The 15,000-nt window shown below is 41.7% G+C and overlaps 2 protein-coding genes across 6 annotated transcripts in view; both read left to right on the forward strand.

The window, feature by feature from the left end:
• Positions 1-11,007, forward strand: part of agap2 (ArfGAP with GTPase domain, ankyrin repeat and PH domain 2) — a 37,513-nt gene extending 26,506 nt beyond the window's left edge. For 3 of the 5 annotated variants that reach the window (XM_061058187.1, XM_061058183.1, XM_061058186.1), the window contains 10 exons: positions 269-373; positions 1,864-2,044; positions 3,096-3,224; positions 3,351-3,485; positions 4,718-4,777; positions 5,081-5,232; positions 6,898-6,988; positions 7,132-7,354; positions 7,449-7,722; positions 9,728-11,007. In XM_061058187.1, coding sequence (XP_060914170.1) covers positions 269-373; positions 1,864-2,044; positions 3,096-3,224; positions 3,351-3,485; positions 4,718-4,777; positions 5,081-5,232; positions 6,898-6,988; positions 7,132-7,354; positions 7,449-7,722; positions 9,728-9,928 — 1,551 coding nt within the window. In that variant the 3' untranslated portion in view covers positions 9,929-11,007. The remainder of the gene's footprint in view (positions 1-268; positions 374-1,863; positions 2,045-3,095; positions 3,225-3,350; positions 3,486-4,717; positions 4,778-5,080; positions 5,233-6,897; positions 6,989-7,131; positions 7,355-7,448; positions 7,723-9,727) is intronic. The other 2 variants (XM_061058188.1, XM_061058185.1) reach the window with 1 other exon arrangement.
• A 1,563-nt stretch (positions 11,008-12,570) lies between these two features.
• The window catches only part of LOC132990114 (zinc finger and BTB domain-containing protein 39), a 6,949-nt gene continuing 4,519 nt past the window's right edge, over positions 12,571-15,000 (forward strand). Inside the window, exons 1-2 of the mRNA XM_061058189.1 lie at positions 12,571-12,684; positions 14,130-15,000. The exon at positions 14,130-15,000 is cut by the window's right edge and continues 404 nt beyond it. Of these exons, the coding sequence (XP_060914172.1) occupies positions 14,166-15,000 (835 nt within the window). The 5' untranslated portion in view covers positions 12,571-12,684; positions 14,130-14,165. The remainder of the gene's footprint in view (positions 12,685-14,129) is intronic.

Below are 15,000 nucleotides of genomic sequence, written 5' to 3' on the forward strand. Positions count from 1 at the left end.
TGCACAAGCAGCGCAGGAACATGTACCAATTCCCTCTTCAGCAACAATGTAGGAACAAAAAAAGAAAACGTCTTTTTTCATCTTACATAAGCAGCAGAAAAAAAATCTTTTGTTTCATCCTTTCTCGAGAGTGTTCTATTAATACTGAGCGTTCGGCGTTTGTTGTCGAGCCGCTCTTCACACTTTGAAGAGATCGTCTCTGCCGCGTCGACTCTAAATTTAGGTAGATTTGCGGCTGACCTTGGGTTTGTGTGTTTTTTTTCGACAGAGCATCCTGTGGAAGAGGAGTGGGAGCTCTCTGAATAAGGAGTGGAAGAAGAAATACGTGACCCTGTCCAACAATGGCACGCTGTCCTACCACTCCAGCTCCAGTGTAAGAGAACACCGCCGACCGATCAATACGGCAGTAAAAACACGAGACAAGATTTAGCACTCCCTCATGATATCTGCAGCTTTTTACATTTCACTGCAGTTTCAGCCTCGATGGTTTCAGCGCAGGGCTGTCTTTAACAAACCTATAATTGCTTTGAAACTGCAGCTTACTATTGATTTTTCTTTTCTGTGATTTAACATTTTGAGTCTCTGAACAGGAACCTTAATGTAGCTCAAAGAAAAAGATAAATCAAAAAGACATTAAAGGAAGGATTTAAAAGAGCATCTTCATGACTTATAGTGGACAAGCAGCGTTCACTTGTTAAAGGCTTTATATGTGATTTTTTTGATCCAGCAGATGTCGCCCTTGAGCACCAGCATGAAACCAAAACAACTCGCGCTGCATTGTTGTGTTAGCATGCTAATGCTAGCGATCTTTATTATGCTCGTATCTTCACACTGCATGTAAATTTACCTGAAATGAGCGTGATCTAGAAACACAGTTAAGCAGTGAGTACAGTATGTTATTCTTCTTTTCTCTAGTCCCTCAATTAAACAACTTTTATACGCGAGGGGAGGAGTCAGCCGGCCGTCCGGGCGATGTAAACAAAGTGAAGATAGGACTCTGAAAACTCTGAAAACATCACAGACAGTGGGACTCGGGTGTTACACCCATTGTAGACAGTCATGACTCACAGAGTTATTTTCAGAGGAGATACTTGATTTCTATTATATTTAAGTGTGAAAAATCTCATATAAAGCCTTTAAGCCCCTCCCCCAGACAATTATTGTCCAATCACAGCTTAGCAACTGTAGCCAAGAATGTCAGGACTGCCGAAGCTTCTTCGCTGCATTTTGAAGTGATAGGCAGGATGAGGAGAAGTCTGTTCTGTTGTTCCCTCACAGGAACATAGAGGTGGGAAAAAAATGTGATTTATGTAAAAATTTAAATTCTTATCTTCTGAGATTTTAAATCATAAATTCTAAAAATCTGTTTGTTTTTTGGGCTCATCAGTCACTCCCTGCTAAGTGCTAATGCTAGCTCTTTAACTCAGTAGAAAGACAAACGGAGCAGCAAGACATTCAGCCGGTCTCACAGATGACTGGAGTAGATCCTGAAGTATGGACTTATTCAAAAACAGATTTTGAATCTAGAATCGTTTTGAATCGAAAATAGATTCTGAATCGAATCGTGACCCCAAGAATCGAATCCAATCGTGAGACACCCAAAGATTCCCAGCCCTACAGGGACGGCGTCTGAGCCTCTATTAGCGATAATCTCCTCCTCTCTCTGGGTTTTCTTTGTCTGATTAAATATTCATCTGAATACTCTCTTTCATTTAAAATATAAAACAGATAGTTCCTCTGTTATGAGACCAAACTGTGCTAAAACTCTGCTAGAAGATATTTTCTTCTCTTCCACTATGAGTGACTCACACAGTGTAAAAATAAACACTCTAACACTGTGTGTGATATTTTGGGGGCTTTCAGGACTACACACAGAACATCCACGGGAAGGATATCGACCTGCTGCGCGTGACGGTTAAAGTTCCTGGAAAACGTCCCCCGAGAGCCGTCGCCCCCGTGGGCCCCTCGCCCGTCCCCCCCGGCTCTGTACCCGGAGTCAACGGGCTGAGCAAAGAGCCGACGGCTGCTGATAACACCAGCACAGGTACAGCTGCTCCTCGTGTACATACACAGAGCATTATCAGATCTGTTCTGTCGTTTATGAATGTCACTGAGGCGGCGACATTTTAGTGAAAGGACAAAACTGGCAGGATTTTTAACTTGATGCACAGAAACTGACAAAGTGTGAGCCTGTCTCTGATACCGTCTGGACTTCTCTAACTGTCTGGTAACTTTATTTGTACATGTAGGTAGACTGACATCCATCATGACACACAGATAACTAAACAGATGAAGCATTAGAGAGACGGTGAACTATTTAAAACCGACTAAAACATGGTTTAAAAAAAAAACTCCCCTGTGTTGCAGCCAATTTGACATTCAATCCCTGAATTTAAAGTTTGGTGTATGTTCTCTTCAGAGCGAGGGGTTAGGGTTGGAAACCTGAGCAGAGTTTTTCAGCCTTACAACCCGACCCACACCATGAACGGTGACGACTTCTTGCACAAAATGCACATGCATGCTCTTTGACATAAACACTGCAAAGGCAAGCGATAGCAAGTTTATATATAAAGCACATTTCATTACAGATAAGCTCAATGTGCTTTACATTCAGGTTAAAAACAGAATACAAAAGAAAGAAAGTGTTTCCGCTGTCATTAATAGTTTATACACACGACAAAGCAAACATCAGTTACCACAAAAGTGATCATAAATACACACACACACACACACACACACACACACACACACAAAAATAACTATTCATATGCTTTTTAGAACAGAGTTGAGTTTTGTTTTAAAAGTAGAAGCAGTAGTAAAGGACCTCAGGTCAGCAGGGAGTTTGTTTGGACCTCAGTAACTAAAAGCCCCCTCTCCGGACTTTGATCTGATTCTGTGTTCGGTTAAAAGACCTTCACCTGACGACCTGAGGGTCCGGGTTGGGTTCTAGAGCTTACAGTAAAATTATTTATGACAACAGGTGACGGAAAATAAACATTTTTAATACTTAAAGATGTCAATAAAAGATATAAGTAGGTCTAATGTCCCGTACAACATACTTCACAAAATAAATGTTTTATTTCTTGGCTCTTCAGTTCCTCAGTTGTGTCCAGCCACCCTCTCTGTGGTGGACGACCGCTCGTCTGGAGGTCTGTCGCCTCAGGGCGGAGAGCGAGCTCTTCAGCGCTGCTCCTCCTCGCTGTCCACTAAAGCACAAAGTGTCGGTGCGTACTTTAAAAAAGATCAAACTCTCTTCCCACTCTTCGTCTGCAGCTCCTCTAACCGCACACACACACACACACACAGTATGATACATGTTGATTCATGATGTTTGTGTCTGTCATGTTAAGATGCCCTCGAGGGGGCCGCCAGTCCTTTTGGCGGGAAAGACCCCAGCCAGGCGTCCCCCATGAGCGACAGGAAGAAGAACAGGAGGAAGAAGAGCATGAATCAGAAAGGAGACACGGCCGTCGGACAGGCTGAAGGTGACGGAGATTAAAGTTCCTAAAGATACGACAACTATCAGTGCTAATGTGATAAAGACTTTTATATGTTGTCTGTAGAAAATTATATTTACTCGGATACTCTGGTCGTGAATATCTGAAAAAGTAGTGCAGTTATGCAAATACATGTTTTCCTTCCCTTTTCCTTTTCATCACTTAGATTTGAGTATTGACAGACAGTACATAAACGTTACTCTAGATTAGATTGGAGGTCTTTCTATAAGAATTGTTTGTTGATGGTCTGACTCGACTGACCCGATACACTAAAGCAGTGCTTCCCAAAGTGTGAGCCGCGGCCCCCTGGTGGGCTGTGTGGGTACTGCAGGTGGGCCGCGAAAAGCACCTCCACCAAGTATAAAAATAAAAGAAATATCACAATAATGATGATTCACCGCGAGCCAACCCTTTAAGTGATTAGTAAGACCTGTCAGGACTATTCATGGACATAATGTTTAGGAAACCTTTCTGTCTATCTTGACATAATATCATGTTGTAATGTCCAATATTTTACCCTTACTGAAAGTTATAGCTGTAGTCATAAAAAATGTTTTATAACAGGCCCCGGAGTCATTTTGTTTTTCAAAGCGGGCCGCAGCAGTCTTAAGTTTGGGAAATCTGCACTAAAGGAATCCTAACCTTAAAACGTGTAGAGCACCTCAAAAAAAGCAAAACTAGCCCAGCCCGAGAGCGAGACAATTTTTGGGTCGCTAAAACATCAGGAAATATCAAAGGAATATCCAATAATGATTTTGGTATCGGATCATAAATCCTTCTTTTAGACACTGCAGCATTTGGATCCAAAACATCTGGTTACATACAGTATCCACATCATTTACACACTTCTTCTCCTGGTTTTCCTTTTCTTACAGAAACAAAAACTATTTCTTTGACATTTTGGGTTTGCTTAAAAATCAGAAAATATCAAAAGAATATCTAATAATGATTGTTGTATTGGATCATAAAGCCTTCCTTTAGAGTCTGCAGCTTGATTGTTGTCGTCAGCATTTGGAGTTAAACAATGTGTGCACATATCCACATGATTTACATACTCCTCCTCAGTGTTCCTCTTTCTCCTGCCTCTATCAGTCTGCCCGTGTCTCCTGTCTGAGGATTACTGAGCATCTTTCTCTGAATATTTCTTAACTTGTCTTCTTCTTCACTCTCTCTCTGTTTCTCTTTTTCCCTCGTCCCTGTGCTTATCTCTCGCTCTGCAGCCAAACGCAAAATGTGGAAGTTAAAGAGCTTTGGTAGCTTGAGAAACATTAATAAGACAGGTAACAAACGGAGGCTGACGGAGCATCACCCCTCCTCTCTGTTTCTTCTTTTTTCACGTCTGTGCTCCCGACATCCCTTTCCTGAGTTTGTCATGCGACTTGTTTGTGTTGTAATAACAAAGATTTTTCACTTCTCACCTTCCATCAAACTACTACTCTGTGTTGTTTTTGCTTTTTTATTTTAGAGCATCTTTCACATAAATCCATAACACCACCTTTATATTTATATATTTTATATATTCACTAACATGTCTATTTAACATGCATCCCTTTGACTTTGATGTGCTTCACTTTCACTCTCAGAAGAGGAGAATGCAGACTTTATCGTCGTGTCGTTCACCGGCCAGACGTGGCACTTTGAGGCCCAGAGTCAGGAGGACCGGGACTCGTGGGTGTCAGCGATAGAGAGCCAGATCCTGGCCAGCCTGCAGTCCTGTGAGAGCGGCAGGAACAAGGTACACACACATTAAAGACCCCTGAATAACATTTTTTTTTTTTAAATTAGCGTTTGTTTGTTTTAATTTGAGACCCTGAACGGGAAAAATGGGGCTCAGTTAGTTTAGTTTAGTTTATTTGCACATTTTTTGAAAGAAGAGTCAAACAAAATTAAAACAAATAAAAAATAAAACATGTGCAGGTGAGGTAGAAACCCACGAGGGTTTATCTCAAAACCTCACCTTAAGAGATTAAACAAAGTTAAAATAAAATACAGTAAAAATACTAAAGTAAGAATATTTACTATCACAAATAAAATGTACCCAATTTGAAAATTACAAACAAACATTGAAAACATAAAAACAGGACGTACAGTATGTAGACAATATAACAAAAATCAGGACAATTCACTACAAATCTTTCTGACATCAACGCATTTCTGAGTCTCAATTTGTATCTAGAAAAAGACAAAAAATCGTTAAGTAAATAAAGATGCGTGTGTATCTTATTGAGTCCTCGAGATGTACGACACATTGGGAGGTAGAGGTTATTGGTTTGTCTAGTTGAGTAAAAGTTCACTTGAGAATTAAAAATTAAAAATGCTTTAAAGCTTTCTGGCCAGTTTGCACTCATGTATTTAACTTTAAAAATAAAACTACTTATTTGAAGAATATTAAATATCAAAGATTGTCAATGTGTTACACTTCAGAAAAAGAGTTGGTAGAGTCGTCGCCTCTCAACCGGAAGGTCGGGGGGTTCGATCCCCAGCTGAGCAACATGTCCGATGTGTCCTTGGGCAAGACACTTAACCCCGCATTGCTCCCGCTGCCTCGGTGGCGGTGTGTGCATGTGATTAGTGTTGTACTTACTCTCTGATGTACGTCGCTAAGTGAATTGTAGAATTGTAGAAAAGCGGTGAAGATAATGAATGAAAGTGTAGGAGCCAATTTAGTGTGTGTGTATTTATTTATTGTATTTCAATGGGTTTTGTTTATATGTTTATTTATTTACTTAATTTGGACACTAGGTGGGGATAATTGATCATTTGGGTTAATTGGTCAGGTGGTTGGTTTCGTGTTTATATGTCACAGGTGAACAGGAAACGAGGGCATAGGTGGTGGGAACATACGTAACACAACGTAATCTAAGTAGGTTATTTAACATAACAAAAGAACGACAACCAACGGTATAATCTCAGAAATAACAACTCATCATATCATCATCACAGTTTGTCTCCGCTTCGTATGTGACAATAAACTGGAACATCAGAAAGTACTTTAATTTTGGACATTTGTTTATTTTTTACGCGTCAAGAACTTTCCATACACGTATGCAAGTGACTAAAAGCAAGAGAAGAAATTTGGACATTAGATAGTCACTAGAGAAAGTTTTGAATATGTGATTGTTCCCAGCACATTTAGTTTATATCTAAAGGAAGCCCACTAACACAGTCCTGAAGAACCAGGCTTGTTTGGGTTTTTTTTTGTTTGTTTTTTTTCAGAGTTGGCAGCAGAAATGTTTTTGCGGCAAAATGAATAAATCCTGAAATGAAATGTCATCTTATTCCTGCTATCTGAAGCTCCACATATTTATTTAAGCCGTATGTGGGTATTTCATTTCTCCTCCTTGATGTCAAACCTGAAGGTGCTTATTTAGTGTTTGTGTTTGTTTGTGTCATGCTGCAGGCTCGGCGGAGCAGCCAGAGCGAGGCTGTAGCGCTGCAGGCCATCCGCAACGCCAAGGGCAACGGTCTGTGTGTGGACTGCGAGGCGCCCAGTGAGTACTGAAACGTCGGCGTCTTTGCCCTCCGGCTGCGGATCCAATCTGGAGAATAATTCAGCTTTTCGAGCTTTCAAACACAGCCTGTGGTCGTGTCATTGTTCACATCCAACGCCGTCTCTCCTCTCGCCCCCCCGCAGATCCCACCTGGGCCAGCCTCAACCTGGGCGCGCTGATCTGCATCGAGTGCTCGGGGATCCATCGAAACCTGGGGACTCACCTGTCTCGGGTCCGCTCCCTGGACCTGGACGACTGGCCCGGCGAGCTCACTCAGGTCCTGGCTGCCATCGGAAACTTCATGGCCAACAGCATCTGGGAGAGCTGCACGCAGGGCAGAACCAAACCCGCGCCCAATGCGACCCGGTGAGTAGAAACACATCACAGCAGTTATTTTAATCCATTATTGATAAATGCATTTCCCTCCCTTCTGATGTCTCCCTTGTGTCTGTTTCTAAAGGGAGGAGAGGGAGTCGTGGATCCGCGCTAAGTACGAGCAGCGGGCGTTTGTGGCGGCTCTTCAGCCGGTCTCGGGGCCTCAGCAGGACGGCATGCCGGAGTGGCTCCTCTCTGCGGTGACCGAGAGAGATCTGCCCAGACTGCTGCTGCTTCTGGCCCACAGCACCAAGGACCAGATCAACGCTCGCCAAACGGGGTCCACTTCGCCGCCTCACACCGCCCTGCACGCTGCATGTCAGCTGGGAGACGCCGTCATGACCCAGCTGCTCGTCTGGGTGGGTGTCTCCTTTCTCTTAATTACACATAATAGCAGAATAATTGCAAGACTCCTCCCTCAAACGGTCAAACATTGGAGCACTTTCTCTGCAGAAAGAGGGGGGGGGGTATGATGCTCGCAGTATATTTAACAATTTTAGCTCTTCCAAAGATTTTTTCATATTCAAGTAACATGACATTAATTAAACTGAAATGATTTACAAAAGAACACAGGAAGCTTTCACCTTGGAGGGGTAGAGAAAGAAAATAAGAAAATTAAATACAGAGCAGGTTAACGGATGAAAGAAAATTACAAAAATGAGGAAATAACACCCCATGTACTCCAATAAATCAAATAAAATCAGGTCTTATAGGTTTGACATATTCAGTCCATTTGGTCCATATCCTGTAAAATCCTTCTGGACTTTGAGGGAAAGTGAGAGCCTTTCCATAACATATATTTCATATATTATGTCTATCCACTCATCAATAGTTGGTGGGTTAGGTAGGTGGGTTTTTTTACTTGCTGTCAAAAGAATTTGTGCCAGTTTCTTATCATTTATATTCCATCCATCGTATTTGTATTGTTGGTTCTCGGCTTCACCCTCTGTGGACTCTTTGCTCCTGATACAACACAACGAGAGCAGAACCGATAAAAGCTCAGAAAGTTTCTGTTTCAAGAAAGATGTAAACAGTGAAGGAGGTTTATTTAAGCACTGATTATAGATATCAATTCAAGGATCTTTAAGGGAAATATTTTACTTTTCCCTCAAATCGATGATTTTCTGTCAACATTTTAAAAGCCTTCCTGTCCAGCAAAAACTGAATCTCCCAATGTTGACGTTTGGAATTAACATATTTCTAACAAACTGTGGAGTGTTAGGAAGCCGTTAACTTATACATTGTCCTCTAACAGCGTTTACTTTCTCACTGTTTCCTTCTGTTGCTAGGTTAAGAAAGTTTTCTCACAACTCATCCACTTCCCTTGATAGTACTCATTAAATCTGTTTTAAAGACATATTATTAAAAAAAATTAACTTCAACAGTGTTTGTGAACATATATATATATATCTGTGTAACCTGAGAGTCCACTGACACACAACGTGTGAAATAAACTCATCCAGTCATTTGTTTAGTCTTCATAAGTCTAACAACACTGTAATTCTGTGTTTTTGCACTAAATGTTTTTGGATAGGAAAACTGCAAAGCACGCAGACCCTCAAACTAGGGCCCGACCGATTTGAACATTTTTGGGGGCCGATACTGATACCGATATTGGGGAGAAAAAAAATCTTTACCGATATATTGGCCGATATATTTCTTAGATCTATCTTTGATCCGTAGACATTGATAAAGATTTACACAGTTATTGTGTTGATCCCTCAAATGCATTTATCAAACACGTGTGGAAAAGATTTATAATGAAGACAACATGGTCACTCAACTGGAAAGTAACTGAGCGTGTGCGTGCATCAGTTACACTCTGCAGAGTGATGATGTTTGTTGTAGTCTGTGTAGCGCCCTCTGCTGGTGAAAGAAAACTGCTAGTGTAGTACAATGAAACTCAAATTAAATGCTCTCTGACTGGTGAATAAATCGAGTGATATCGGCACATATCTGTGATAAAATTAGCCGATATCGATAGTCACTGGATACGCTGCTATCGGCCGATATTATCGGTCGGGCTCGAACTAAAACACTCCTTTGAGCTTCACTTTCAGCCATTTTAACACTTTTACATGAAATCAGAAACATGCAGAAGTTAATATACAAACATGGCCGTGTGCTTGTATGTTTTTTTAAAGAATCAGTTGTAAATTATATCAGATGAAGAAAGTCGTCAGATCTAATGTGATTCAGATGTTTTCTGTGTAGCTGCTGTGTTTAGTACCGTACAAATGTTTCTAGAGAAATGTCAGCTTCACACAGACACTCACATAAAGGTTTAAGTATAGGCAGCGTCATATCAACTCGTAAACTGAAAGATTTTGATAAATAATCTGAACTATCTCCCTGCTCCCACAGTATGGGATCGATGTGAAAGTGAAAGACGCCCAGGGCCAGACGGCGTTGAGGTTGGCCAGGAACACGGGGAGCAAAGGCTGCATCGACATCCTGCTCCAACACGGCTGCCCCAACGAGACGTCCCCTCCGACCGCCACGCCCGTCCTCTCGCGCCGCTCCAGCACCGCCAGCCTCGGCCGAACCGGCTCCAGGAAACGGTAGCGAAGAAGAATGCCCGCAACACGCAGGAAGCAAACCGGCAACTACTGGAGGGAGTTTTGTCGTTTCGAAAACAGCGGACTTTTAAGAAACATGGCAGGACTTTGTCAGAGAAAAAACAAATGTTTCTGAAGACTGAACAACATATCAAACAACTTAAAAAGCAATATCCACTGAATTTGTTGATAACAGACATATTGCTGACATGCTGTGTTGTCGTTGACCTCATTTTAAACATGACTCATGTAGAAGTTTGTAGCTCCTGTCGTTTTAGAGCAGCCACTCGACCTGCTGCAGTTTCACTTCCTCTCCTCGATGAAGTGCAATAATCCAGCTGTGGCAACAAGTTTCAGAGCGAGGCGGTGTCTGAGTGTAATACACGGAGAGGGCGCTGCTTTTATCCACATATCGGTTGTGACTGGACCAAAACAGCGATTTCTTTTCTCGGGCTTACAAAATCCAACCTAACAGTATGTCATGTTGTTCCTTGTGTGTGCGTGTCGCAGCAGTATAAAGGTCCGATATAAAACGTTTTCAGTGAAGAATCAGCCGAGATTATTCTGCTTAGACTAGAAAAAACCGAGTGGGTTGGGAATATGAAATATGTCAGTGTTACTCTCACGGGTCAAAGATAATGGCGTTTTAAAAAAATGATGTAAATGTAACTATACTACATACTTAATGTTCAACTCTGTAACTTAAGACACGACCGCAAAATCAAAGACTCGATTTTTGTAAATGATTTCTACTGGTAGTTTTGGAGATGCGTCAAGTTTGTTTCTCATTTGTCTCATCATTTCTTATTCTCCTTTTTGTGTCATGAAGAAGCATAAACCTGTGAACAGATGCTTTGACATATCGTAAACATGTGGCTGTTTGTTCCAAGTTTTTCTTTAGGATGGGCCGGACGACAGCAGAGAGACGAGGACATTGTTCATGTTCCTGTTGATGAGTTTACAGTGAAGTATGAAGAGTCGCGGTGTGTCGTCGTTAACTTCTGACACTTTGTGGGTCGTGTGAATCCTTCATGAGCAAAAAGAAATGGTTACTGGAACAAAATAAAGTTTTTTTAATTAGCATTATTAGGATGTTTTGTTTTGTTTCTGTCTGTGTCCACCTTCTGTACATCACACTACAAGACATATAAGATACGATTAAAGGACCAATCAGTGAGATGTGTAGAGAGTGAGATGATAAAGGTATCTTACTATCTGATCATTAAGGAAACATGTTGAAGTGCTGGCTTCTCTGACAACAATGCAGCAGCCAGTATGTCCTCCTTCTAACTTTAGATTCTGCTCCTGAATGCTCTGGATTTGTTTGGACCAGAGAAGGTAGGCGGTTTTAAGGCGACCCCCCCCACACAGCCGTTTTGGACGCCCCTCAGTTTGCCTGATATGAGAGCAGTTATCAGGTCAACAGGTGTTGCAGCGATGGAAGTGGGCAAGAGAAGTGGTTCAGATAGAAGTGATTGTACCCGACCTAAAAAGCCTCTGCATGTTTCTAATAAGCTCCACGAGCAGAAACGTGCTCAAACTAGGATCAATATTGGAGATGCTTTTGAAAAATGGAGAGAGGTTAGAACACAGAAAGGTTTACAGACCCATGCAGAGCTGGATAAACACTGAAGCTTCAGAGTCCACCACATGGTGACCTGAGTGAGCATCCACTCTACAGAGGAGGGGGGGGGGGGGGGGGGGGTAGGTCTCAAAGCCGGGCCGCCATTTTGGAGGACTATAGCTTCCGACTTAAACACTAGGCCATCTGCGCCCCCTGCATAGTAAACTTTTAAAGACAAATTTAAAGCTTGCATGTAAACCACATAAAGTTCATGGTTCATCTTCTGATAAAAATTTGACATTTTATGCAGAATTTCTATATTTTTTTTTTATTCTTGCCCTCCTTCCTGCTGGTGTTGTTTTGAACAGTATCTCTACGTAGCTGCCTTCCTTTAAAAAAAAAATGAGGCTAATAGTCTTTGGATTAAAATAATTGTTTTTTTGATGGTCAGGGATATCTTTTAATTAATTTTACATGTTTATAGTAAGCCTACTTGCAGTTTTACAAATATTACAAACATCCTTTAAAAGGCCTCAACTTTACTTTAAACCAAATTTCACATTTCTCGATTTTTTTTGTATCAAAACTACAGAATTGTCCCTATATTTTATTTTGCAAATGTTTCAGTGAAAAGTACATTTTTTTAATTATTTTTTTAGATTTTCTCTCATGAATTTTGATTTCTCAGGATAACATCGTTGGTTTTCCCTCCATAACGAGTCTAATTTCTCAGCCTGATTTTTAATTAAAGCTTTTATGTGCTTGGCATGCTCTCCAACAGTCTTTCACTTTGCTGTTTGGTGATTCTTGTGATCACCATGTCAGTACCTCATTAAGTAAGTAATTAAGTAAAACTTTATGTAGCACTCAGTTACAAAGTGCTTCACAAATAAAATAAATATTAAGCAGAAAAAAAACAGATGAATAAATCACAGTGTCAAAAAAAATGTTACATAATGCTACATAAGAATAAAAAAGAAGAAGTAGAGATTGTTGTTTTTGGATCACCTTCCCTGCAGCGCCTCATTGAGCCTGCAGGGGGCGAACTTTCTGACACATTTGTTGACATACGTCATCAACATGCGACGGAGCAGCAAAAGGGTTGTAATAATAACGTTTATAATCCGTGGACGACCACCGGAAAACAGAAACAGAAAACAGAAGACTATCCGTCCCCCCTGTAAAACATCTTTCAATGGGTAAGTGACGAGAATGAAGCAACAAAACGAGTTTATAATCACGGAGGAGAATTATGTCACTAATAAATGTGTAAAATGTGTTTAAATGTTTGTGAGCAGCAGATGTTAGCTTCGTGTTGGACTGATGAGAATAAATAAAACAACTCAAAGTAATAAACAAGAAGCAACAAAAACTATTAAAGGAAACAAACAAATAAACGGGAAAAAGCTTTAATGGTTTAGTTTGAATAAGAGAGGAGAGAGTTCACATTTTATCAACATTACTGAGATTTAAATCTTTATTTCTTTTAAGAAAAGTTTAAATCTATTCAAACATCAAACATGTCTCTTCTCATTTATAATTCATTTGATTTATAGTATTAGAAACTGCAGAGCCTCGTTTTATGGAAAGCTTGTTGCTTGTTGCATACTCAATCCTTTTTTATAATAATAATTTAATCATATATTAATACAGAGCTTTTCTAAATTCAATTCAAAACCTTTATTTGAACTCAAAAGATGCTGAAGTTTCCTTCATTCACAGTTTAAAAGCAGAGACACAAATAAAAGCGAGTATAAAAGAAAAATCAGCAAAAAAGAAAACAGTTATATATCCAGAAAACAGATAAAAACAGTTATAAATTGATGCACAATGATCCATTACTTTGGCCTTAAAGGTCTTAAAACGTGTTGGATTACATTCCAGGAATCAGGAGCATCGAATGAAAAAGAAATCTTAACAAGATCTGAATAAACTCGGGGGGACATTAAGTACCAGCCGATCACAGGAACGAGTGAAATACTTTCCACACTTCCATCAATGAAACACTCAAAGACAACTTATGATGTAATGGAGGGGACAAAGTGATCTCCCAAACTCTGTTCTGCCTTTTGAAGGAAGAAAACAAGACGCATTACAAGAGACGTGAGAACAGAGCTGTGTCTTCATGTTCGACTGAGAGAAAGAAAGAAAGACAAAAGGATTTGTTTTTGTATCAAAACTACAGAATTGTCCATATATTATATATAATAATATATATATATATATATATTTTATTTTGCAAATGTTTCAGTGAAAAGTACATTTTTTTAAATTCTTTTTTTTTTTAGATTTTCTCTCATTAATTTTGATTTCTCAGGATAACATCGTTGGTTTTCCCTCCATAACGAGTCTAATTTCTCAGCCTGACAGCAAAGCATTCAAACAAAGGAACAAACATCAACACGATCAGTTAACAGCAGATCTGTGAAGGTGAGATTTGTCCCCGCTCACAGAGATAAACTTAAAAACATAAACCTTGCACACATACAAAGCCACGCGCCCGATCAGGCAAACTGACGAGTCAGTGAAAGAAAGTAAATGAACTCTGACAAAAACGTATACGGTCAAAAGTTTACAATCTTCACATACTGAGAAATGTGACTGAGAGTTGTCCCTTGAGCTGTTTTCTGTTTTCTTCCTGCAGTTGGTCTGTAGCGGACCGGGAGCTGCAGCAGCAGGGATGAGGATCCGGCTGCAGGGTCCTGGCCACGCTGCCAGCGTTCTCTCCGAGCTCAACCTCTGCAGACAGTCGCGTCAGTACTGCGACGTGTTCCTGCAGGTCGGAAACCGCACGTTCCCGGCACACCGCGCCGTCCTCGCCTGCGCCGGGTCGTACTTCCGCAACCTGTTTGCCAGAGCGTCGGCGTCGTCGGCCTTCTCGCTGGAGTTCATCTCCCCGGCCAACTTCGAGAAGGTGCTGACGTTCGTGTACACGGGCGAGATCCTGACCGACCTCATCGATGTCGGCGTGCTGTACGAGCTGGCCGAGAGGCTCGGGGTGAGCGAGCTGGTGAGAGCCTGTCACGCCACCTTCCCCGACCTGCAGGCGTCTGTGTCTGCGAACTGTAAAGCCGGCAGCTCCGAAGAACTGACCCCGGACTCCGGCATGGTCCCTGCTGCGGTCTCCTCAGTGACTGCTGCTGGTTCGGTTTCTCTCTCTGCATCGTCCATGTGCTCCTCGGCCGCCTCCTGCTCCTCTCTCTCTTCATCGGCCGGTCCGTCTGCTGCCCCGACCCCCGCCTCGCCTCTCTTCCAAGCCACCAGGACTGCGAGGTCCTGCCGTGATGCTCAATCCGGGGTTCTTCCTCGGGCCCTGAAGGCGGAGGACGTCCAGTCTCTCGTTGGATACGGGCAGATGTCTGCAGATCATCAGCTCCCCGCAGGACAAAACCTCTTGACCAGGAGTCAGGGTGACGGCGTGCTGCCTCCCGGGCCTGCGCTCCAGCTGAAGACGGAGCAGGGGCTTGAGGACGAGGAGGCGGGAGGACGCTGTGAGGAAGTAGACGGAGACAGAC

This window comes from Labrus mixtus, chromosome 15 (genome assembly GCF_963584025.1).
Source record: "Labrus mixtus chromosome 15, fLabMix1.1, whole genome shotgun sequence".
Classification (NCBI taxonomy): domain Eukaryota; kingdom Metazoa; phylum Chordata; class Actinopteri; order Labriformes; family Labridae; genus Labrus; species Labrus mixtus.